Source organism: Mastigoproctus giganteus, chromosome 8, assembly GCF_048544385.1.
Source record: "Mastigoproctus giganteus isolate SK-2022 chromosome 8, ASM4854438v1, whole genome shotgun sequence".
Classification (NCBI taxonomy): domain Eukaryota; kingdom Metazoa; phylum Arthropoda; class Arachnida; order Uropygi; family Thelyphonidae; genus Mastigoproctus; species Mastigoproctus giganteus.
In genome coordinates, this window is record NC_143582.1 from 10,180,819 (window position 1) to 10,205,681 (window position 24,863).

At 38.6% G+C, this 24,863-nt stretch overlaps 1 protein-coding gene across 1 annotated transcript in view; it reads left to right on the forward strand.

Moving 5' to 3' along the window:
- LOC150081240 (syntaxin-binding protein 5-like) overlaps positions 1–24,863 on the forward strand; it is a 416,184-nt gene that overhangs the window by 170,205 nt on the left and 221,116 nt on the right. The window contains exons 11-12 of the mRNA XM_090379469.1: positions 6,977–7,131; positions 14,740–14,812. Of these exons, the coding sequence (XP_090235595.1) occupies positions 6,977–7,131; positions 14,740–14,812 (228 nt within the window). The remainder of the gene's footprint in view (positions 1–6,976; positions 7,132–14,739; positions 14,813–24,863) is intronic.

Genomic DNA, 24,863 nt, shown 5'->3' on the forward strand with positions numbered 1-24,863 from the left:
TGTTTTCTACATCAGCATGTTCGGGAGGCAACTAGAGGGAGTAATACTCTTGATTTGATTATCAGTAGTGATTCTTCATGCATTAAGAATCTGCAGATAAATGAACCACTTGGTGGCAGTGATCACAGTGTGCTGAAGTGGGAGTTACTCAAAGAGGTAACTACCATTAGGGGTAAAGGGAAGGGGTATTGCTTTCGTAAAGGCGACTACAATGGACTGAGACAGTATTTAAATTCTATACAGTGGGATCAACTGATGATATTGCCAACAGCAAATTCAAAATGGGAAGCATTCAAAGAACTTATCGTGGAAGCTACTAGGCTTTACATACCAACTAAGAAATATTGTTCAAGGTTTAGGCCTAAATGGTTGTCAGATGAACTAATGAGGCATATGGCAGAGAAGAAAAATGCATGGGATACATACAAATTAACACGTGACACGGACGCCTATGATAGATACAAGTTGATCTGTAACCAAGTTACAAAGGAGGTTAGGCAGGCGAAGGCAGATTACGAGAGATCCTTGGCAAGGGATGCGAAGAAAAACAGCAAAGAGTTCTTTACTTATGTAAACTCTAGAAGGAAGGGGATGAATCAGATTGGTCCACTTGAGATCGATGGGTCAACTGTTGATGACCCTGCTCGGGTAGCTAACAAACTAAATGAATATTTTGCATCGACATTCACACATGAGGAGTTATTCAGCGAGGGGAATGCCAGAGGTGTATTCAACTCTAGCATTAAGCTAGAGAATCTTGTAATAACTGAGAGCAAAGTGGAGGAGAAATTGTTGAAGATAAACACAAGAAAGGCACCTGGGGTGGATGGGATCTATCCAGTTATATTAAAGGAGGCAGCAAAGGAGGTAAGCAAACCCTTAGCCATAATTATGAGAGCTTCCTTGGACTCAGGGGAGGTACCCATTGACTGGAGATGTGCAAATGTGACCCCAATTCACAAAGGGGGATCAAAGGCTGACACAAGTAATTATAGACCTGTGAGTTTAACTTCTGTTCCCGGAAAATTAATGGAGGCACTGGTGAAAGAAGCACTGCAGGATCATCTAGACAAGACTTCAGTTATAGCTAGGACACAGCATGGTTTTGTTAAGGGGAAGTCTTGCCTGACCAATTTGATTGGATACTATGATGCAGTCACAAAAGAACTGGATGCAGGGAATAACTTTGATATTATATACTTGGATCTTAGAAAGGCTTTTGATACTGTTGCACATGGAAGACTGCTGCACAAATTGGAGCAGTGTGGCATTGGAGGCAAGTTGCTGCTATGGATAAAGGGGTGGTTGAGGGGGAGAAGACAGAGAGTGGTAATCAATGGACACTGCTCATCGTGGACTAATGTTATTAGTTCAGTCCCTCAGGGTTCAGTATTGGGGCCTTTATTGTTTTCTGTATTTATAAATGATATTGATGATGGTATATCAGGCTTAATGTCCAAGTTTGCAGACGATACGAAGGTTGGCAGGGTTGTCAAGGACACTACTGACACTATGCTGCTGCAACAGGATTTGGAAAGGTTGAGCAGATGGGCTTCGAGGTGGCAAATGAAGTTTAACATTGACAAATGTAAAGTACTACATATGGGAAACAGCAACCCCAGAGCAACGTATCAACTCTGTGGTACTACACTGACAGTGGTAGAGAATGAAAGGGACCTGGGGGTGGTGGTGCAGGCAGATATGAAGTTCTCTGAGCAGTGCAGACGAGCTGCAAGAGTAGCTCATGGTGTATTGTCAATGATATATAGGAATTTTTCTAGCAGGGATAAGGAGGTGATTATTCTCTTGTATAAGGCAATGGTCAGGCCACACCTAGAGTACTGTATACAGGCCTGGAGGCCTCATTTCAGGAAGGATGTAGAGCTGCTGGAACGAGTACAGAGAAGGGCAACTAGATTGGTGAATGGGACAAAGGGGTTCTCTTACGAAGAAAGGCTTAAGTTTTGCAAATTACAGTGTCTGGAAACTAGGCACCAGCGGGGTGATCTGATAGAGGTGTACAAAGCCTTGAATGGTTTGAGCATGCTCAATGCTGATGGGATTCTTCCTCTAGCTCAGAAAAATCACCTGAGAGGGCATAAATTCAAATTGAGGAAAGACAGATGTAGGATAGATGTGCGGAAATTTGCCTTTAGCCAGCGGGTGGTTGGTGGGTGGAACAGACTTCCATCCTTTGTCGTGGAAGTTGATAGCCTAAATAAGTTTAAGGCTCAGCTGGACAGGTATTTCGAACGAACAGAGGGGTGAAGTGGAAGTGGTTATTTTTATTTATTTATGTTACTTTTTTTTTTTTTTTTTGGCTGATGCTGCATAAGCTTGCTTTCTTGCATCAAATGCCTCTACTAATGCTAATGCTAATGCTATGCTTCCACTCCAGCCACATTGATATCATATCTGTGTATATTCCCCCAGGGCCTACAATTGAAATTATTGAAGATCTAGGGAACTGGCTCTTAAACCATCTTCGTCCATCTGAACAACACCTTGTTTGCGGTGATTTTAACCTACCTCCAAACTGCCATCATTTCTTTATCAGGCTCTGTGAGTTCTTCAAATCCATCAACATGACACAGGTCAATGAGAACCCCACCAGGGGAGTGAACCTACTGGATCTTGCTTTTGCTTCAATACCATGCACAGCTGAGGATGATCCCATCTCATTCTTCCTGTCCGATCACCAGCCTATAGTTTTGACATGGTCATTGGAGGTGCCAAACTTCAACATCCCTGACAACAGAATAGTGAAATATGTTTCAGCACCTAAATACTTAATCCTCAACTTTGTGTAGAAGCAGCATCCTGCATTCCTTTGGATGTCCTCATTGACTGCGACCTCAGCCTCGCAGTGACACTCTTGTCTAACTGGATTAAATCAGTCACCAACTATGCTGCCACCAAACGAGTAACAGTAACTCCCTGTTCCAGATTGTGGTGGACTGCTGACCTCAACAACAGCTTCAAAAAGAAACAAGTCCTACATAAGAAATGGAAGTTTATGAATGGCAGTCAAGACAGAATCTCCTTTTCCTATGCCAGGGCCCACTTTAATCGAAAGAAAGCTGCTGCAATCCAAGTAAATCTTAACTGCACTCTGAGGAAAGGAAAACCATTCTATGCTGCCCCACATGGTGGATTCAATCATATGCTTGATCCTCAAGAACAGATCAAATACATCACCAGGTTTTCAAATACAACCACAGTCCCATCTACAGTTGTCCAGCCTGACTATGAAAACCCTTCAGGTACTAGGAACTATCCAGATCACGAAACAGGAGGCCGACCGGGCTAGCCAGGTGGGTAAAGTGCCTGCCTGGTAACCCAAAGGTCGCGGGTTCGAATCCCGCCTCGGGCTTGGATCAAAGTACCGCAAAAACCTTGGGAGGTGCATTATGGCCACAGAAGCCGATGCGCCAACAACTACAAAAAAAAAAAAAAAAACGAAACAGGAGCTCATATGTGCCATCAATTCCCTTCCCGCAACAGCCACTGTTGTGGAGGATGGAATTCTGCAATTTATGATCAAATGCGTGAGCACATTCATCGTAGACCCTCTTCTCTCGATCTACAACAGATGCCTCACTGAGCATTATTTTCCACCCCAATGGAATAAGCACAGAGTGTACCCCATCCCTAAAAACCAATTTTCCACAAACATCAGCCAGTTCAGACCCATATCAGTTGCCTCTTGTCTGTTAAAAATTCTTGAAAAGGCTTTGCTACCCACAATTACTCACCAAAACTCCAGACGAAGCCACCTGAAATCAACTGTGCCATCGCAGGAAAATCATCAATCACTAACTTGGCAGCCACCACTGAATGCATCCTCTCAGCATTCGAACAAAGAGCTGAGCTAGCAACCACATATCTCGACATAAGCGCAGCCTTTGATGCCGTGTCAATCCCGGCCTTTCTCCTCCTACTTAAGGAGAAATTTCACATTCGAGGTGATATGCTGTGCTTTTTGGAATCTTTTCTCTGTCACAGAATACTTATTCTCCATCAGCAACAACACACCCTATCCTGCGACATTACTGCTGGAGTACCACAGGGGGGGTGTCCTATCTGGTGTTCTATTCACAGCTATCATCGTGGCCATTATTGCCTCAATGAATGGTCTCCTGTGTTATGCCGATGACCTCAAACTGCTGACTCAAATTAACTCTGGCGACAACTCCGTTCAGCTCAGCAACATGATCAATTCCCAACTTAAGGATCTAGAATTGTACCTGGCAAACTTCAATAAAAAAATCAACCCACTGAAGTTTGCTCAGGTTGTATTCTCCCTTAAATCCTTGCCAGCAGTGCTCAACATTTCACTCGCAGGAGTACGAATACCAAACGTACCCTCGCACACAGACCTTGGCGTTCTGTTTGACCAAAAGATGTCCTTTGTCAACCAGATCAACAAAATCAGTACCAAATTTTCTCATCTACGGTGGATCTCAAAGCAGCAGCTGCTACACGTCCGACATCCTCTCACTGTTAAAAGGTTTATCACCTCCACCGTCTACCCCGCCATTCTGTATGGTGCAGAAATATGGCCCTCTGCTGCACCTACAAACCCCAAGTGGGTGTACACCACTGAATACTGGTTACTGAAATGGGCCAATAACAAGCTTTGTCTACCTCCCGCTACCACAACCACCATGATGGCACAAGCACTCAACATCCCGAGGATGAAGTTCCTGATTGTGGAAAAGAAGCTGGTGTTCACAGCCGAACTCATCACAGGCTAGATATCAACTCCAAATATTTGGAACGCTTGCTCTTTGAGGATTCCACAGCCAAGCCTAAGGTCGGTACCAGCAGTTGTGGCTCACCACAACAGGCTTGTACTCACTGAGAGATTTCTTCCCAAGCAGATCCTCGCTGCCTTCAACCATGTGGATGCCAACATTGACAGCATAATAAGTAACAAGAAGGACAGACACAACTTTATCAAAGCCCTTGAACACTGATATATTGCGAAGTTGTATTTGTTTTCTGTATTTGTGTTTAGCTCTGTGTTTTTATGCTGTATTTGTATTTATTTTGCATTTGTGATTGGTATTTTGTAGCATTTTGTATGTGTTCGCTGTATTTTGTAGCCTTTTGTATTTGTACACCATACTTATCTTTTCTCTAATTGCTATATGTGAACCCCTGGCGCTCGTCGCCGTGATGGGATATCGTGCTGTAACTCTACTTCACAATAAAGATTTATTTATTTAGTTTTGAGAGAGTGCGAAGGAGTGTATTGAACCGTGGAGGTTAAATTATGAGGGTATCTTCGGACTCACAGGAAGTTCCCTTGGATTGGAGAAGTGCCAATGTGCCACCAATACATAAGTGATTCTAAGAGTGAAGTTGGTAACTACAGACTGGTTAGTCTGACTCAGTGCTAGGAAAAATCTTAAGAGGCAGTGATTCAGAGTGCAATCCAAGGACATTTAGATAGATAGGACATTCTGAAGAACATACAACATGGCTTTGTTAAGGGTGAATCATGCTTAACTAACTTAGTAGGCTATTTTGTCACAGTTACTTATTAGCTGGATTTAGGGAATAATTTCTACAAAGTTTATTTGGATTTTAGCAAAGCATTTGACTGCTCCTCATGAGAAGTTACCATATAAGCTTGAACAGGTTGGGATTATTGGTATGATTCTAAGATGGATTGCTGGGTGGTTGCAGGGCAGAAAGCAGAGTTTTGTGATTAATGGATATTTTTCAGTTGGTGTAACATCAGGAGTGGTGCCCTCAGGGATCAGTTCTTGGACCACTGTTGTTTCTTATTTTCATAAATGATATTGATGAAGGGATAGAAGGCGTGATGTCAATTTGCAGATGATGTAAAGATTGGCAGAGTCATTAATGATCAGTGCCAAGCAGCACTCCTTCAGGATGACTTGAACTGACTTCAAAGGTGGTTAGAGAAGTGGCAGTTATGTTTTAATGCTGCTAACTGCAAGGTCTTACACTCAGGGAATAATAAACCAAAAATAAATTATACATTTGGTGGGGTTGAATTAAAAATGGTGGAGGAGGAAAGGGATCTGGGAGTTATAATATGGGCAGATATGAAGTTTGCTGAACAGCGTAAACAGGCAACTAGGAAAGCCCATGGTGTCTTATCGATGATTTAGCAAACATTATCCTGTAGAGATAAGGAAGTCATAATCCCACTGCATAAGGCAATTGTAACACTACATTTGGAATACTGTGTTCAAGTATACAGACCTCATCTGAAAAAAAGACATTGTGCTTTTTGAAAGGATCCAAAGACAGGCAACTCGAATGGTGACAAGGATGACCATATTTACTGCAGGGGCTCACATCTGGTAAGTATGGGCTTGGCACACCCAGGGTCCTGAGCTGGATATCAGATATCATCATTCTTCTCTTTTTTGGTGATTCCTCCTACTTCTCTCTCTCTCTCTCTCTCTCTCTCTCTCAGGGTACTCAAACCTTTTTGGCTGGTGCCGCATAAGCCCCAGACTTCCTTACACCATATAGCTAATAATAATATGAAAAAGATTGATTATGTGGGCTACAGAGCTTGCAACCAGACACCCCAGAGGCACCTTCGATTGAGGTTTATAAGGCTCTGAGAGGGATTGGTAAAATGAATGGAGGTGGAATTCTCACTGTTATAAAGAATTCCAGAACTAGTGGCCATAAATTAAAATTATGGGGGTTGAAATTTTAGATCAGATTGTAGGAAGTTTTCTTTTAACCAGCTGGAACAATTTGCCCTCGAAGTAGTCGAGGCTGACAGTTTGAATAAATTCAAAATCCAACTGGATACCTACCTGTGTGATGAGGGAAGCATATAATTTGTGTTTTATCTACTTGGTTAGGGTTTTTTTTTTTTTTTTTTGCTAGTGCAGCAAAAGCCTGTGGCTTCCTTGCACTACATGGCAAATACTATTACTAATATAAAGTATATAGTCCTTGATTATTATTTATTTTTAAGGGAGTCACTAGTAGTATTTTCTGGAGGACTGCCATATGAAGATTCAGGCAGAAGGCCAAGCTTGACTATTCAGCAAGGCAGAGCCACTACAGTTTTGGAGATGGATTATAGTATTGTGACCTTCATTACACTGTGTGAAACCCCTTGGCAGACAGGTGAGATTAACTGCACCTTTTTTTCTGTATCCTATTGTTTAGTTATGTATTCAAGTTACATACAGTTAGTGCTGGTTATCAGTAGCCAGGCTCAGAATAATGTAGGTGAAGCTTATCAAAGTGATTAGGGTTACTTATTAATGTTATAGGAGAGCTTTAAAATATCTTACCTGAGATCCATGTCAGTTTTACAATCATGTGTTTGTTTTACTCTGTTGCTCTGAGAGAAAGAGTATATTTAATTTGTTTGTAGGTAAGTTATTTGTAAAAGAATAAGAGAAGTTTACCTCAATATGATATGTATAACACTTCCATATGATACTCTTCAGAAATTAAAATGAGTACAACGTTACAATAAAAAATAACTTAAACAATTAAATCACTTGAACACAATTAAAAATCAATTTAACTCAATTAAGTAAAAAAAAAAATTAAAAGAATTTAACTTAAATATTGCGAAACGAAGCTGACAGTGCTTTTCGACCGTATGTCATGATCACAGGAATGAAAATTATGGAATTATGTGTGAGCATGAATTTTAAATGGGGATTATTTGTCTTTGCACATGCATGTAAAAGAACACGAATTGGAGATTAGGTATGGATGGTGAACATTAATAGAATTCTTATGTAATTTAAATAATTTCGATGGATTTTGAAATTAAGTCTCATATAATTACGTTGGATACTAAGTATTTTGGCCTCGTTAAATAAAAAAGTATGGTTTTTGTTAACAGCATGGACGGTTAATTCTGACACTGCTGAACGAGAAGCATAAACTGAGGATGTGTGCTGTGTGACACAAAAATTCAAAGGGAACTGCGTAGATCCTTGATAAGATGAGTCACAATCACTGCAAGAAATGTTGTATACCAAGTCATTAATTTGTGTTGCGAACGAGGAAAGGACTGAGCAATTATTCAGTATAGTGTGTAATTTCTGTATTGGTCTGGCCACAATTTTAAATTCAGTAGCTTTAAAGAATCTGTTAAGTTTGTTCCACTGTATGGAAAAGAAATAAAGTATTTTTTTTATGTTACTATTGTTGGTTGGTGTAGTTCTTTGTACTTTAGCTTTAGCTTGTACCCTAGTTCAGTTTATTGTAGTAAGGGGTTAACTCCTGTTTAAGAATCTGCTGATTCATGTCTGTATTTCTGAGTCCAAAGCAGATTCGTTCATTGAATATTTATAGGCATTGAGAAATTGATTAAAGTTTATAGACCTTTTGTAGGTGAATGGGTGACAGCTGTTATAGTGCGGAAGCATCTTGGTGTTTGCTGGTTCACAATAGATGTCAAAATTGATTTTATTCAAGTTCCGAATAAGTGTGATAAAATCCAATCCATATCGCCATGTTCACCATCCATATCTAATCTCCAATTCATGGTCTTTTACAATCATGCACAAAGACAAATAATCCCTTTTTTAAGATTCATGCTCACACATATTCTGTAATTTTCATTCCTGTGATCATGACATACAATCAAAGTTTTGTCAAGAAGGAAAATCGTTTTGCAATATTTACATTAAATTCTTTTAATTTTTTTTTACTGAATTATGTTAAATTGATTTTTAATTGTTTTCAGGTTATTTTTTAACAATGTAATATTTTAGAATTTTTAATTGTTTACAAGTTATTTTTTACTGTAACATTATATTCATTTTAATTTTTGGAGAGTATCATATTGAGGTAAACTTCTGTTATTCTTTTACAAATATCAAAATCAACTTAGAAATACATTCTAAGTTGATTTCGATATTTGAGCATCACATGAGCATCACAGCTCTGGTTTATATTATCAAAGTAGGTAAGTTATGTATATTTGGAAAGATGATCACTTAAACCATTAAATAACCTCAACAGATAACCTTTTGTTACATCACATCACATCATTTTCTTTTGGTAATGATTTTCCAAGCCTTCAGTATTATTCATTGCCTTTTACAAAATGACTGTGCTACAACTGAAAACCAAATTAAATTTCACAGCAGTAGTCCTCATTCATACTTCTTGATTTCAGATAAAAATTATAAAATTTATTTCTGACAAAATTTTTATATTTTTTTAGAAATAAAATTATCTGAAATTTTTTTTTTCTGAAAAATTTCAGATAATTTCATTTCTGACAACTTTTGTGCTAGCAGATTTATAGGTCACCATTAATACCAGGTATATCACAGCTTTTGTTCAAAATAGAATGTTTCACTCAGTCCATCCCTCCGTAACTTAAAATTCTTCAGCCAGTATTTAGATGATGTCATATCAAGCACCATTCTATGCACAAAACTCCAAAAAAAGCAAATATATAAAGTAAAAATTTATAATAATGTATAATCAAAAACAGTTAGCTTGGTGAAAGAATTCATTACTGCATGCAGATATTACCTAAATTATAATCCAGGTTTAATGCTGAGTTTGAGGGTATTGTCTTACAGTGCACTCAGAAATTTTGTTTGGAGGAACTTTATATGTTCTGCATTAGTAGCTTTTATAAGTGTCAACACATGACAGCACAATAATATAATATAAAACAAAATTGCCTTGGTGGTGTGGGGTATTTGGCCTTGACTGTTATGTGAATGACAACAAGGTGCATTTATAAATTCATGAACCTTATACAAAATATGTGGATATGGACCCCAACAGAGGAAATTTGGGTAATTGTTAGGGAGGAATTTTTCAAATAGCAAATTAAAAACAGTGATTCTAAGTTATATTTTATTTAAAATTATATGATGATTGTAGTATGTACTGTGTTCTAAAGCAACTTCTTACACGTTCCCAATTTAAAAAATAATGTAATTAATCTAGCAAAAGCTGAGTTCAGTGTTTTCACAGGTCCTGCCATTTTTTTGTGCCCTAGATCAGTGTCTAACTTCGCTAGGCATAAATGCTTACCTGAATGGTAAGCCTGGCCTCTAAGAGCTTTAACACTTGAAGGTCAAATTTTTAGGTTTAGATGTAGAAAAGTTATTTGGTTATCTTCTTGGTTTGGAGGAAGTATTTTAAAGTGTGTTTTGTTTTCTTTTCTAGGGATGTTTTAGAAGCTGCTGATAGCTTGAAGTAGGCATCATCAAAGTGGTTCTGGGTCATTTACATTATAGTTGAAATGACTGTGGATAACCACACTTCCTCCTTTATATGCTTGATCTTTTAGAGTTTTTTTACAGCTGAGTCTGACTGTTGTTCTGGCTGTTTTCTCTTTCTGATGCTGTGAGCAGCTACTAAAGTTTTTCCCAGAGTTTTAGATTAGGAATACTTATTACTGATTTACTTATGTGAGAAAGCATATCCAGAATCTCAGGCATTTTGGAAACTGGAACAAACTAAAGGCCATCATTCAATCTGTGTTTGAAAGGTTCTAGCTGCTAGGTTTCGAATTTTGATATGGCTGTGCTGAACAGTTGTAAGTGCACTTGTTTTCATCCTGCAAGAGGCAAGATTTTTTTTTAAAATTTTCATCTTAATCTGTAAACTTCTGGACCTCATCATTATGTATTTTTTGTATATTTATTCTTAACATTTTTTAAAATTCTTTTTTTATAGTGATTCCAAAGATATTAGAATCAGTACTCTAGTACTGTGTATGTATTAAAGGTTGGGAATGCAGGAGTTTTTTTTTTTTTTTTAACAAGGAGGGAAAAAAATACTTGTTGATTTGAATTTCTGCTGATTGAATTTTTGAGAAATACATAAGGAAGAGTGCCCCAAAGAATAGAAGAGATAAATGAGGAGAGAAATTATGTTCGATGAGTTTAAAGTGGAATTATGATGGATGATGAGCCCATCAAGCTCTCAGCTGCCCACATCAACGTGAGAGCTTGCACTTGATCATCACGCAACATAACGGCAACCCCCAAGGCAGAATGTGCTGGTCCCACAAGAACTAGTAGTTGTTGGTGACTCTGTTGTCAGGGAAACGGGGAACATTGTAAAAAGGATAAGTGGAACAGGACCAGGGGCAAAGGTTGATGACGTTGTAGAGCAGATATCATCTTTTAAGGGCACAAAAGGTGATATTATTGTACACATTGGCACTAATGATATTAAGAGTAGGAGCCCGGCGGAATTACTTAACAAGTACAGGTCACTGTTGAAAAAACGCCGTGAATTAGGGTTGAATTTGAAAGTGTCTTCAATTCTGCCCAGACACGATAGGAGGGAGTATATGATAAGAGCCTTGTCGATTAATTCGGCCCTGGAAAGATTGTGCAAGGCTTGAAGGGTATAATTTTTTTCAGCCTGGTCTGTACTTGTTAACAGGAGAAACTGCTTCTACAGGGATGGGATACACTTAAATAGAAAGGGTGCAAGAATATTTGCTGATGCTATCTAGGCAGTGTTGGGTGGGTCGGAAAATTGCTAGCTTGGGGGGGGGGATATAAGGACTAATAGATTAAGAGTAGCCACGTGCAGAGGTGAAAGTGATTCTTGCATTACTTCTATTGGAATGAGCAGCAGCCTGAAAAACGAGATGCAGGGTATTTCAGAGACTGCTGGGAGTCATTGCGGTACAAGTAAATACATGGGTTGTGTTAGGGTAGCTAAGAATAGGAACAGGTGCTTGTATACTTGCCTGTACACCAATGCTAGGAGTTTGGTAAATAGATTTGATGAATTTGAGATATTGCCCAAAACATCAAAGGCAGATATTGTTGGGATATCAGAGATGTGGTGTCACACAGTTATAATGAATGCAGAACTGGAATTTGGGGAGTACAATGTACAGAAAGGATAGACAGGATAGGAAGGGAGGAGGAATTATGTTATTAGTTAAGAAACACAAAATCCAAGGAAGTGAAGCCAGTCGACATTGCTGGACAGTGCAGTGTCGAGTCAGTTTGGTGTGACATAAGCATTCGGAGATCAAAATTGAGAGTAGGAGTGTGCTATAGGCCTAATGACTCTGATGAGTGCCAGTAAATCAGAGAGTCTTATAATGGGGGATTTTAATTTCCCAGATATTGACTGGAATTTGTGGGTTGGTCACTGTAGTCACCTTCATGAAAGCAAAATCCTTTCCTTTACTCTTGATAATAGTTATATCCTTAAGTAAATCCCACATCAATACACTGTGATCACCATCACCTAGTGGTTCTTTTATCTGCATATTCTTAATGCACAATCACTGGTGATAGTCATATCAAGAATATTACTCTCTCTTGTTGCCTCTCTAATATGCTACTGCCGAAAACAGTCATCTAGTAAATTCAGAAAAGTTTTTTGGTAGTTTGTGAGTTACCAACACACAATTTCCAGTAAATATCTAGAAAGTTAAAATCCCCCACGGTAAGACTTTCTGATTTACTGGCCTACTCTGTTTCTTTGTACAGTTGTTCATTGTACTCATTAGAGTCATTAGTCCTATAACACACTCCTACTCCCAGTTTTGCTTTACCAGTGCTTATATCACACCAACCTGACTGAACATTGCACTGACCACCCATTCCTCACTAAAATTCTGCATTGCTCATGTCTCAGTGACACCATCACACAGACATAAGTGATATTTCTGATATTTCCACAATGTCTGCATTTGATGACTTTCCCAAATTCATCAAATTTATTTACTATGCTCCTAAAATTGGCATACAATCCTGTGGGGCATAAAAGGGTGCTCTTATCAATAAAAGCTTCAGTTCTGCAAATTACAATCTGTTGAGACTACCTACAAGGAGATCTGAATGAAGTGCTTAAGGATTTGAGTTGGCTAGATGCTGATGGCAACCATCTTGTTCATGCAACACACATGAAGGGGCATATATTTAAATTGAGGAAAGATGATTACAGGATAGATGTTCAGAAATTTGCCTTCAGCCAGCAGAAAGTTGATTGTTGGAAAAAACTTATCCTGATTGCTATAAAAGGTGATAAAGTCAATAGTAAAGGAAGGTTATTAGGTTATATTTCAGTGCAGCCATTGAAATAATTTTGAAAAATTATTGAAAATTAAATGCAATTAAACTTACAGTGATTTATATGGCTTTCAAATTGTAATTGTTATTTAGAGAATTAATAAAATTGTAAAAGTTATTGGAGAACTTTCTGAGCTAAGTAACTTTGATTTAACTGAGCCTAATATTTACAGGAAAACAAAAACTTGTTTTGCAAAACTATAAGAAATTCCTTGGACATTTTTTTTCCTACCTAGAAGTTGCATGTTTATTATTTATGTTCTCATAAGTTCTATAATTTATTTTTTATACTTTTTGTGTTAATTTTTTTATTAATAATTAAGGGTTTTTAATTTTTGAAATTAGTCTTTTATACAGGGTGTCTCAAAAATATTGGCACAAACGTTTAGGGGAGGTAGGTAACATCTAAAGGAATGTGAATCGCATAGGAACCCATAACCGGAAAAGTCACCGTAAGTCGGTACACAGCGCTGTTCATCAGTTCGCGAGAGGGAAAATTTCTGGTTTACTCATTCAAGCAGTAGTCGCCGCACAAAGAGCATGCATCGATATACGAACTGTGAGCTGGCAGACATGCACCTAGTGTATGGATTAGCAGAGGGACCACACGGTGTGCACCCCCGTGCTGCACAACATTGCTTCGCAATAAATGTGTGGGCAGGTATGGTTGGTGACTGCTTAGTTGGCCCATACCTGTTACCATCCCGCATGAACTCTGCTAAATATCGGATTTTTCTTGAACAAGTTCTACCAGGGTTACTTGATGATGTTCCAGCAAATGTAAGATGCAACATTTGGTTTCAACATGACGGGGTGCTTGCCCATTATGAAAGGTGTGTTCGTGACCATTTGAACAAGCGTTTTGGGCGTCGATGGATTGGCCCTGGTGGACCTGTTGCCTGGCCTCCACGCTCACCTGATTTATCGCCTTGATTTCTTTCTGTGGGGGGGCCCTCAAATCTATCGTGTATGAATCGCCTGTGGAGACAGAAATGGATCTCGTGGCGAGACTCGTCTGCGCTGCTGCTACTGTCAAAGAAACTCCAGGTGTGTTCGACGACCGTGTCCGCCAATCCATGCTGCGTCGGTGTCACGCATGCATCACGTCTCATGGTAGAACCTTTGAGCATCTGTTGCAACATCATGAAATGCATCCATCTTGTACTCCATTGTTAATATTATGTCAAATAAATGTTTGCCACTAATTACTGTCTTGTGTCATTTCTGCTTCTTGTGCCTCTGCTACTAATTTCCTGTGACGTAGTAGTAATAGTAGTAGTGGCGGCATGTGATGAGCTTATGCAGCATCAGCCAAAAAAAAAAATCGCACCATTCCCTCCAAATGCCTGTCCAGTTCCTCCTTAAATTTATTCAACCTATCAACTTCCACAATGACAGATGGAAGTTTGTTCCAGCAATTAACCACCCGCTGGCTAAAGGAAAATTTCCGCACATCTATTCTACATCTGTCTTTTCTTAATTTGAATTTCGTTTCCAGTTATGGGTTCCTATGCAATTCACATTCCTTTAGATGTTACCTACCTCCCCTAAATGTTTGTACCAATATTTTTGAGACACCCTGTATAGCTTTTTAAACATAGTAATGAAAAGGTTAAATTTATGTTGTAATAAAGCACATAGTTCTTAAAAATGCTATCCCAGTAACAAAGCTTAAATGGTTGTTTCTAATTAGATTATCATGATCCCTATGCTATTGTTGTTCTCTTGGAAAAAGATTTAGTTTTGGTGGATCTCACAAGTCCAGGGTAAGTAACTTTCAGATGTTGATTTAACCAGTAATTGGATAAATTCTTGTATAGCATACTGTTGATAATTATTAAAACAATATTCCAGTTAAACATAATATTTAATTTAGTTTTTTTTTTTTTCCTGCTTACAGGCTTCATTCATTTCAGTATGATTAAATGTAGTAATCTCTGGTTGGGGATGTGGGAATGGAATAGTGGAGTTTTCTAACTGGCACACAAAACCATCTGAGGGTATTTGGGAAGGAGTGGTTTGCCGTTTAGAAGGCTCCTTTTTTTTTTTTTGAGTAGAGATCTAGTGTTCACATGAATGATAATAAACTTGCTCTATAGACTATAAATTATTTAAGGGCAAAGGACTCTTGTTAAGAGGTAGAATGACTAACATGTAGGTTAGTGCAAAAGCATCATTTTAATGTAGCCATCTACCAAAGTAGTTAAATTAATTAAATTGGCATTGTTTTGGTTATGTCTCATATTGTGAATGCCTTCACGAGTTGCCATGGTATTGTACTACCTCGAATAAATAACACTTCACCAGTGGAGAAGACTACTGTTATTTATTCTCAGTGGATACCACCACCACCCAGACGGCACCGTTTTAAAGCTTGTTGGCTTCTCTTCGGTGGGTGGGCAGGTACCCTGGTGTTGCAATAGTGACAACCCAGTTATGAAGTACAACTTCACAATAGTCTACATCACTTTATAGTCTATATCACTGCACACCATCAGGCATCTCTCATATTGCGAAGTTATATTTCATAACTGGGTTGTCGCTATTGCAACACCAGGGTACCTGCCCACCCACCGAAGAGAAGCCAACAAGTTTTGAAACGGTGACGTCTGGGTGGTGGTATCCACTGAGAATAAATAACGGTAGTCTTCTCCACTGGTGAAATGTTATTTATTCGAGGTAGTACAATACCATGGCAACTCATTGTGAAGGCATTTACAATATGAGATATAACCGAAACGATGCCAATTTAATTAATTAATTTAATTACTTTGGTAGATGGCTACGTTAAAATGATGCTTTTGCACTAAACTACATGTTAGCTTGCTCTATAGTTATATCTAGGGCTTCTTTAATGTCATTAACTTACAAATGTTAGTAGAGGGATTTGAATATAATATGGAAATGAGTGATTTGTTTCAAAAATTAATCCATGGGCTGGATTAGTAATGGTTAGGTTAATCTTGCTTAACAAGCATTGAATCTTTTCAAGAAGAGGGATGTTGATGAACAAACATTTAACATCAAAGATCTACAACTTCTATTCGAATTAGCAGCAACCTGGAAAACAAGATGCAGGGGATTTCAGAGACTGCTGGGAGTCATCGTAGAACAAGTAAATGCATGGGCTGTGTTAGGGTTGCTAAGAATAAGAACAGGTGCATGTATACTTGCATGTACACCAATGCTAGGAGTTTAGGAAATAAATTTAATGAATTTGAGGTGTTGGTCAAAACATCAAAGGCAGATATTGTTGGGATATCAGAGACGTGGTGTCACACAGAGATAAGGAATGCAGAATTGGAATTTGAGAAGTACAATGTGTACAGAAAGGATAGACAGGTTAGGAAGGGAGGAGGAGTTATGGTATTAGTTAAGAAACACAAAATCTAAGGAAGTGTTGCCAGTTGACATGATGGAGTCAGTTTGGGTGACATAAGTTTATCTGATATAAGTCTGATTTACAGTAGCTGTCATTCATGATTAGGAGTAGATCATAGAGTGCTAGTCTGATTGGTACTGGCAAACACAGTATTTGGAGAGACTGCAGCAAAGGTTCTTGCAGTTGCATACAACTGACAAATATATACAAATATATTATTAGTATAGTTTATATTTAAATACTTTATAATGTAAAAAGATATTAACCACTTAGGCAGAATTGTGGATAATGATATTATGATTAGTAGTGGCATTGATGCATTCAAGGATGTACATTCATAGAAGTTACCAGACTTATTATATCAAATAAGATATATTGTTCAAGGCTTAGACCTAAATGGATGTCACATGAACCGATGAAACTTATTGTGGAGAACTAAAATGCATGGTATGCTTATAAATTATCAGGTGATACAGAAACCTATAGTAGACATAAATTAGCCTGTGGCTAAGTTATGAAGGAGGTTAGGCAACCTAAGACAGATTATGAATCTTAGTCTCTGGCAAAGAAATGCAGAAAAGGAAGGTTCTTTGCAGGGTAGACATGTGGAAATTTTCTTCCAGCCAGTGGGTAATCAATTATTGGAGCGAACTTCTATCCGCTGTTGTATAAGTGGGTAGTTTGAATAAATTCAAGGGAAAAACTAGACAGACTATAGGGGATGGACAGATGATATGGAAAGTTTTTTTTTTTTTTTTTTTTTAATAACTGATACTGTATAAATGTGCTTTCTTGTATTGTTGCCACTACTAATACTATTCTGGGATTATTGTCGTCAATTTGCAGTACCTTGCATATACTAATGTTAAACCTCAATTGCCAATTCTCAGTCCATCTGCCTAATTTTTTTAGATCCTGCTGCAGTAGTAGTAGTATCCTTTAATTCTTGTCATTAACCACCCTGCCAACCATTTTATCATCTGAAAACTCAGACAATAAGCTTGATATGCTTTTGTCAATATCGTTAATAAATATAAGGTCTTGCACAGAACCTTGATGGAGTCTGCCAATGACATTAAACCAAGAAGAGCAGCACTCGTTTCTATTTTTACTCTGTTTTTTGCCACTCAACCATCCCTTTATCCATAGCAGGAACTTGACCTTAATGACACACTGCCCCTAGTTTGGGTGGAACTCTTTCATATGGAACAATGTCAAATGCTTTACTGAAATCTAAATAAGATGTCAAAATTGTTTGCATCCAGTTTCTTTGTTACATCATAGTACCTAATCAGATTGATCACACAGGATTCCATTCCTGTTAAGGTGCTCCTGCGTGACTTCTTTAACCGCTGATTCCATTGCTTTTCCTGTTATTGGAACAAAAATAAAGCTTACAGGCCTCTTTGCTCACATCACCCTTTGTACTCCCTTTGTGAATAGGAGAGACATTTTCATACCTCCAATCTATAGGAATCGCCTGCAGACTCCAGGATGCTCTCATAATTATGGCCAATTGTTTGCTTGCCTCTTTTATCCTTTTTTTTTTTTTTTTTTAATATAAAGAAAGGATGGTTTCAGGGTAGATATGCAGAAATTTGCTTTCAGCCAACAGGTAATTGATTATTGGAATAAACTTCTATCTAGTGTTGTAGAAGTTGGTAATTTGAATAAATTCAACTAAGAACTAGATAGACTGTTATACTAAATGGAGAAGTGATATGGAAAGTGGTTGTTTTTTTTGCTTTTTTTTTTGTTTAAACTGGTTAACTGATACTATATAAACTTGCTTTCTTGCATTGTTGCCATTATGGTGCCTTTTTTACTTTTAGCTTCAGCAATTACTCTTCCACTTTCTTCTCAGTTTTAACAAAATCCTTGTAGCTCCCCATTAAAACTTGGTACACTTCTGATGTTCCCATTTGTAAAAACTTCACGCATGAAGCTAAATGCAAAATATTTATTTAGTTAGAAAAAAGGCCTTGAGCTTTCAGCTGCATATCATTATATACTTTACAGTAATGACTGACAAACTGGTTTAAGTTAAACTTTATTAAAATAAATACTGAAGTAAGAATGGAGTTTTCTAATTGCAGTTATCCCCCTGATGTTCTGGATAGGTGTGAGTGGCAAGCTCATGATTTTGTCACTCGATCAAATCCTCCTCACAATACTGAGTTTCTCTATTGCCTACATCCCTTATTATCTGGTCACATTGGAGCATCTCGCTAGAATTTTACCCTCTTACCATATACAGTGTGTGCAACTCCGTAGTAGGAAATTTCATTCCACTATTTCCAGAGTGAAAACACCTATTCCTCCTTTTTTTATGGAGCGGTTCCGTTTACTGCATTACATGTCCAGATTGTGGGATGTGTTATGTTGGTGAGACTGCTGGGAGGTTAAAAGATTGTTTCAGAACATGAGGTGGCTCTCTGCACCACTAACTTTGACCCCTTTGCTGTTGCTGAACATTTTTGGGGTGAGCAACATAACCTTGATCCCCGATGCGACATTGAAACTATCGACTATTCACATGACTGCTGTCAGCACTCATGGCTTAAAGCACTGCACATAGTCAGCTGTAACAGTACTATGAATCATAATAGCAGAGCGCACATGCACCCCATTATGGAGTTTGCCATATTGCAGTGTGATAAGTGCGGGCATTCCTTATGAATGCTTAATACTGCGTTACCGGCACCAGAGTTGTGATTAGCATTAGTAGAGGCATTTGATGCAAGAAAGCAAGCTTATGCAGCATCAGCCAAAAAAAAAAAAAAAAAAAAAACACTTCCACTTCACCCCTCTGTTCGTTCAAAATACCTGTCCAGCTGAGCCTTAAACTTATTTAGGCTATCAACTTCCACGACAAGGGATTAAAGTCTGTTCCACCAACTAACCACCCGCTGGCTAAAGTCAAATTTCCGCACGTCTATCCTACATCTGTCTTTCCTCAATTTGAATTTATGCCCTCTCAGGTGATTATTCTGAGCGAGAGGAAGAATCCCATCAGCATTGAGCATGCTCAAACCATTCAAGGCTTTATACACCTCTATCAGATCACCTCGCTGGTGCCTAGTCTCCAGACACTGTAATTTGCAAAACTTAAGCCTTTCTTCGTAAGAGCACCCTTTGTTCCATTCACTAATCTTGTTGCCCTTCTCTGTACTCGTTCCAGCAGCTCTACATCCTTCTTGAAATGAGGCCTCCAGACCTGTATACAGTACTCTAGGTGTGGCCTGACCATTGCCTTATACAAGGGAATAATCACATTCTTATCCCTGCTAGAAAAATTCCTATATATCATTGACAATACACCCATGAGCTACTCTTGCAGCCTGTCTGCACTGCTCAGAGAACTTCATATCTGGCTGCACAACCACCCCCAGGTCCCTTTCATTCTTTACCACTGTCAGTGTAGTACCACAGAGTTGATACGTTGCTCTGGGGTTGCTGTTTCCCATGTGTAGTACTTTACATTTGTCAATGTTAAACTTCATTTGCCACCTCTCAGCCCATCTGCTTAACCTTTCCAGATCCTGTTGCAGCAGCATAGTGTCAGTAGTGTCCTTGACAACCCTGCCTACCTTTGTATCGTCTGCAAACTTCGACATTAAGCTTGATATACCATCATCAATATCATTTATGAATACAGAAAACAATAATGGACCCAACACTGAGCCCTGAGGGACTCCACTAATAACATTAGTCCACGACGAGCAGTGTCCATTGATTACCACTCTCTGTCTTCTCGACCTCAGCCACCCCTTTATCCACAGCAGCAATTTGCCTCCAATGTCACACTGCTCCAATTTGTGCAGCAGTCTTCCATGTGCAACAGTATCAAAAGCCTTTCTAAGATCCAAGTATATAATATCAAAGTTATTCTCTGCATCCAGTTCCTTCGTGACTGCATCATAGTATCCAATCAAATTGGTCAGGCAAGACTTCCCCTTAACAAAACCATGCTGTGTCCAAGCTATAACTGAAGTCTTGTCTAAATGATCCTGCAGTCATTCTTTAACTAGTGCCTCCATTAATTTTCCGGGAACAGAAGCTAAACTCACAGGTCTATAATTACTTGTGTCAGCCTTTGATCCTCCTTTGTGAATTGGGGTCACATTTGCACATCTCCAGTCTGTGGGTACCTCCCCTGAGTCCAAGGAAGCTCTCATAATTATGGCTAAGGGTTTGCTTACTTCCTCTACTGCCTCCTTTAATATAACTGGATAGATCCCATCCACCCCGGGTGCCTTTCTTGTGTTTATCTTCAACAATTTCTCCTCCACTTTACTCTCAGTTATTACAAGATTCTCTAGCTTACTGCTAGAGTTGAATACACCTCTGGCTTTTCCCTCGCTAAATAACTCCTCATGTGTGAATGTCGATGCAAAATATTCATTTAGTTTGTTAGCTACCTGAGCAGGATCATCAACGGTTGACCCATCGATATCAAGTGGACCAATCTGATTCATCCCCTTCCTTCTAGAGTTTACATAAATAAAGAACTCTTTGCTGTTTTTCTTTGCATCCCTTGCCAAAGATTTCTCGTAATCTGCCTTAGCCTGCCTAACCTCCTTTGTAATTTGGTTACAGATCAACTTGTATCTATCATAGGCTTCTGTGTCATGTGTTAATTTGTATGTATCCCATGCATGTTTCTTCTCTGCCGTATGCCTCATCAGTTCATCTGACATCCATTTAGGTCTAAACCTTGAACAATATTTCTTAGTTGGTATGTAAAGCCTAGTAGCTTCCAAGATAAGTTCTTTGAATGCTTTCCATTTTGCATTTGCTGTTGGTAACATCATCAGTTGGTCCCACTGTATAGAATTTAAATACTGTCTCAGTCCATCGTAGTCGCCTTTACAAAAGCAATAACCCTCCCCTTTACCCCTAATGGTAGTTACCTCTTTGAGTAAATCCCACTTCAGCACACTGTGATCACTTCCACCTAGTGGTTCATTTATCTGCAGATTCTTAGTGCATGAAGAATCACTGCTGATAATCAAATCAAGAGTATTCCTCCCTCTAGTTGCCTCCCGAACATGCTGATGTAGAAAACAATCGTCCAATAAATCCACAAAAGCCTTGCTAGTGTGTGAGTGACCAGCCCCCAAATTCCAGTCAATATCTGGGAAATTAAAATCTCCCATTATAAGACTCTCTGATTTACTGGCCCACTCTATTTCTCTGTACAGTTTCTTGTTATACTGATCAGAGTCATTAGGCCTATAGCACACTCCTACTCTCAATTTTGATCTCCCAATGCTTATGTCACACAAAACTGACTCGACACTGCACTGTCCAGCGATGTCCACTGGCTTCACTTCCTTGGATTTTATGTATTTCTTAACTAATAGCATAACCCCTCCTCCCTTCCTATCCAGTCTATCCTTTCTGTAGACGTTGTACTCCCCAAATTCCAGTTCTGCATTGCTTATATCTGTGTGACACCACGTCTCTGATATCCCAACAATATCTGCCTTTGATGTTTTGAGCAATACCTCAAATTTATTTACTAAACTCCTAGCATTGGTGTACACGCAAGTATACATGCACTTATTTCTATTCTTAGCTACCCTAACACAACCCATGTGTTTACTTGTACCGCAATGACTCCCAGCAGTCTCTGAAATATCCTGCATCTTGTTTTTCAGGCTTCTGCTCATTCCAATAGACGCAGTGCAAGAATCTCTTTCACCTCTGCCAGTGGCTACTGTTAATCTATTTGTCTTGATACCTCGATTCGGGCTTCTAAATGGTTCCTGATCCATTTTCCAAGGATCTTTAACAGCGGGTTCAGGACGCATATTCCTCTGTAATTTGAACAGCTTTTCCGATCGCCCTTCTTATAAATTGATGTAATATATCCTGTTATCATTTCTTTCGGTATTTTTTCTCATCTCAGTATACTATTTAACAGTTTTTGTATCAGAACAGCCACTCCTCTTCCTCCATATTTCAGATATGGAGGAAGAGGAGTGGTTCAGTCAGTTCCATGTAAACTTCTCCAGGTCCAGGTGATTTGCCATTCCTTCCTTCCTTTAGCAGGAGTTCCACTTCCCTAACAGAAACTTTTAAGCCCGAGTCTTCTACACCAAAATCCTCCATCGTCTTGAACTCTTCCCGGTCTTCTTTTAAAAGTCCTTCGTAGTACTCCGTCCAGTCTTTCAAAGGTATTAATTGCAAACCAGCATTGTGTTTATTCTGTTTTCTCAAGTCTTTAAGGACCTTCCATGATTCCGCTGATTGCTTGAAGCCCAATTTGCTATTAATAGTTGCGCATTTCCTTTCCCATTCTTCATTTTTTGCTTCTACTACCAACCGATTGGCTATTTTCTTTTTTTAAACATAAATGTTCCTATATGCATCATTCCTATCACCCAGCCATTTCTGATATGCAAATTTCTTTTCCTCTACAGCAGCTCTTACTTTCTCTGTAATCTAGGTCTTTTTTGGTCCTTGGTTCTTCTTTTTGCCTAGGATTTCATGAGCTATTTTTTTAACAGTATTTTTTAACTATGTATATAAAGTGCTTAGCATCATAATACACAGCCATTTCTGAATAAACAGAAAATTTTTAAGGTGGCATCGTTTTAGGTTATATCTCATATTGTGAATACCTTCACAACGAGTTGCCATGATATTGCACTACTTCGAATAAGTAACGCTTCACCTAAGGAGAAGACTAGTGTTACTTATTCTCAGATAGGTACCACCACCCAGACAGCACTGTTTCAGGGCTATTTGGCCCTTCGTCAGTGAGTGGGTAGGTACCCAAGTGATTCAATGATGGCAAAAACAGTTATGAAGTATAACTCCACAATATGAGAGATGCCTGATGGTGTATGATGTATTTAGACTAAGGCGCATTTAGGGCTAGAGCCTCAAGCTGCGAACAAATTTAGACTATGTATATAAAGTGCTTAGCATCATAATACACAGCCATTTCTGAATAAACAGAAAATTTTTAAGGTGGCATCGTTTTAGCAGCTTGAGGCTCTAGCCCTAAATGCGCCTTAGTCTAAATACATCATACACCATCAGGCATCTCTCATATTGTGGAGTTATACTTCATAACTGTTTTTGCCATCATTGCATCACTTGGGTACCTACCCACTCACTGACGAAGGGCCAAATAGCCCTGAAACAGTGCTGTCTGGGTGGTGGTACCTATCTGAGAATAAGTAACACTAGTCTTCTCCTTAGGTGAAGCGTTACTTATTCGAAGTAGTGCAATATCATGGCAACTCGTTGTGAAGGTATTCACAATATGAGATATAACCTAAAACGATGCCACCTTAAAAATTTTCTGTTTATTCAGAAATGGCTGTGTATTATGATGCTAAGCACTTTATATACATAGTCTAAATTTGTTCGCAGCTTGAGGCTCTAGCCCTAAATGCGCCTTAGTCAGTATTTTTTAAATATTCGTAGATTTCTTCAGTATTACCTTTTATCTCTATGTTAATTGCAGCATCCGGTCTCTGGGTGAAGTTGTTTCTAATGCTGTCGTCCTGGAGTAGGTCAATGTTAAATTGATCCACTTGTAGCATTTCTCCTTCCCTGCATTGTTGGTTGTCCACACATATTTTATTAATCCAGTTCCACCTCAGTGTTGTTTTAACAAGAAAATGATCAGATCCACATTCAGCTCCTCTATAAACTCTGACATCTTTCAATACATAGGTCCCTGAATGTTTTGAAATAATGTAATCCATAACTGATCTAATTTGTCTTGTCTCCTGTGACCAAGTATATTTATGGATATCCTTGTGTTGGAAAATGTGTTGTTTATTCTCAAGTCAAACTGTTCACAAAGATTGCATAGTCTATCTCTGTTGTCATTCCTCTCTTTCTCTCCAAATCTTCGAATAACTTTGCTATTTTGTTCAGTTCCTACTCTTGCATTGAAATCTCCCATTAGAAATATCTCTTTGTTCTTAGGAATTTTTTCTATTAGTTCTCTCAGATCCTCCCAACATTCATCCTTCAAGGTATCGGCGGTGTCATTAGTCGGGGCATATATTCCCAAACTACATATTTCTCTCCCGTACATTTTCAGTTCCAATGAGATCATTCTTTCATTAATAAATTGCCAGTTTTTGATGTTGTGTCTCAATTTCTTTTTAACAGCAATAGAAACTCCTGTTCTTGCTCTTTCACTCTTATCAACTCCACTCCAAAAATGGTAGTATTCTCCCATTATTTCCTTTCCACATCCCTTTTTCTTTGTCTCTGATAACACAACGATGTCTAACTTGAATTTTTGCAGTTCATCCGAAAGAAAGTTTCTTTTAGTTGAAAGGCCTTGAATATTCCAGCATCCCAAAATCATAGTCCTTTTCCGTTTGCCGAGTCGTTTCCGAAAGTGCAGTCCATTTTCATTTTCACTTGTAGGTCGTTTAGCATTTGTGTATTTTTTTACA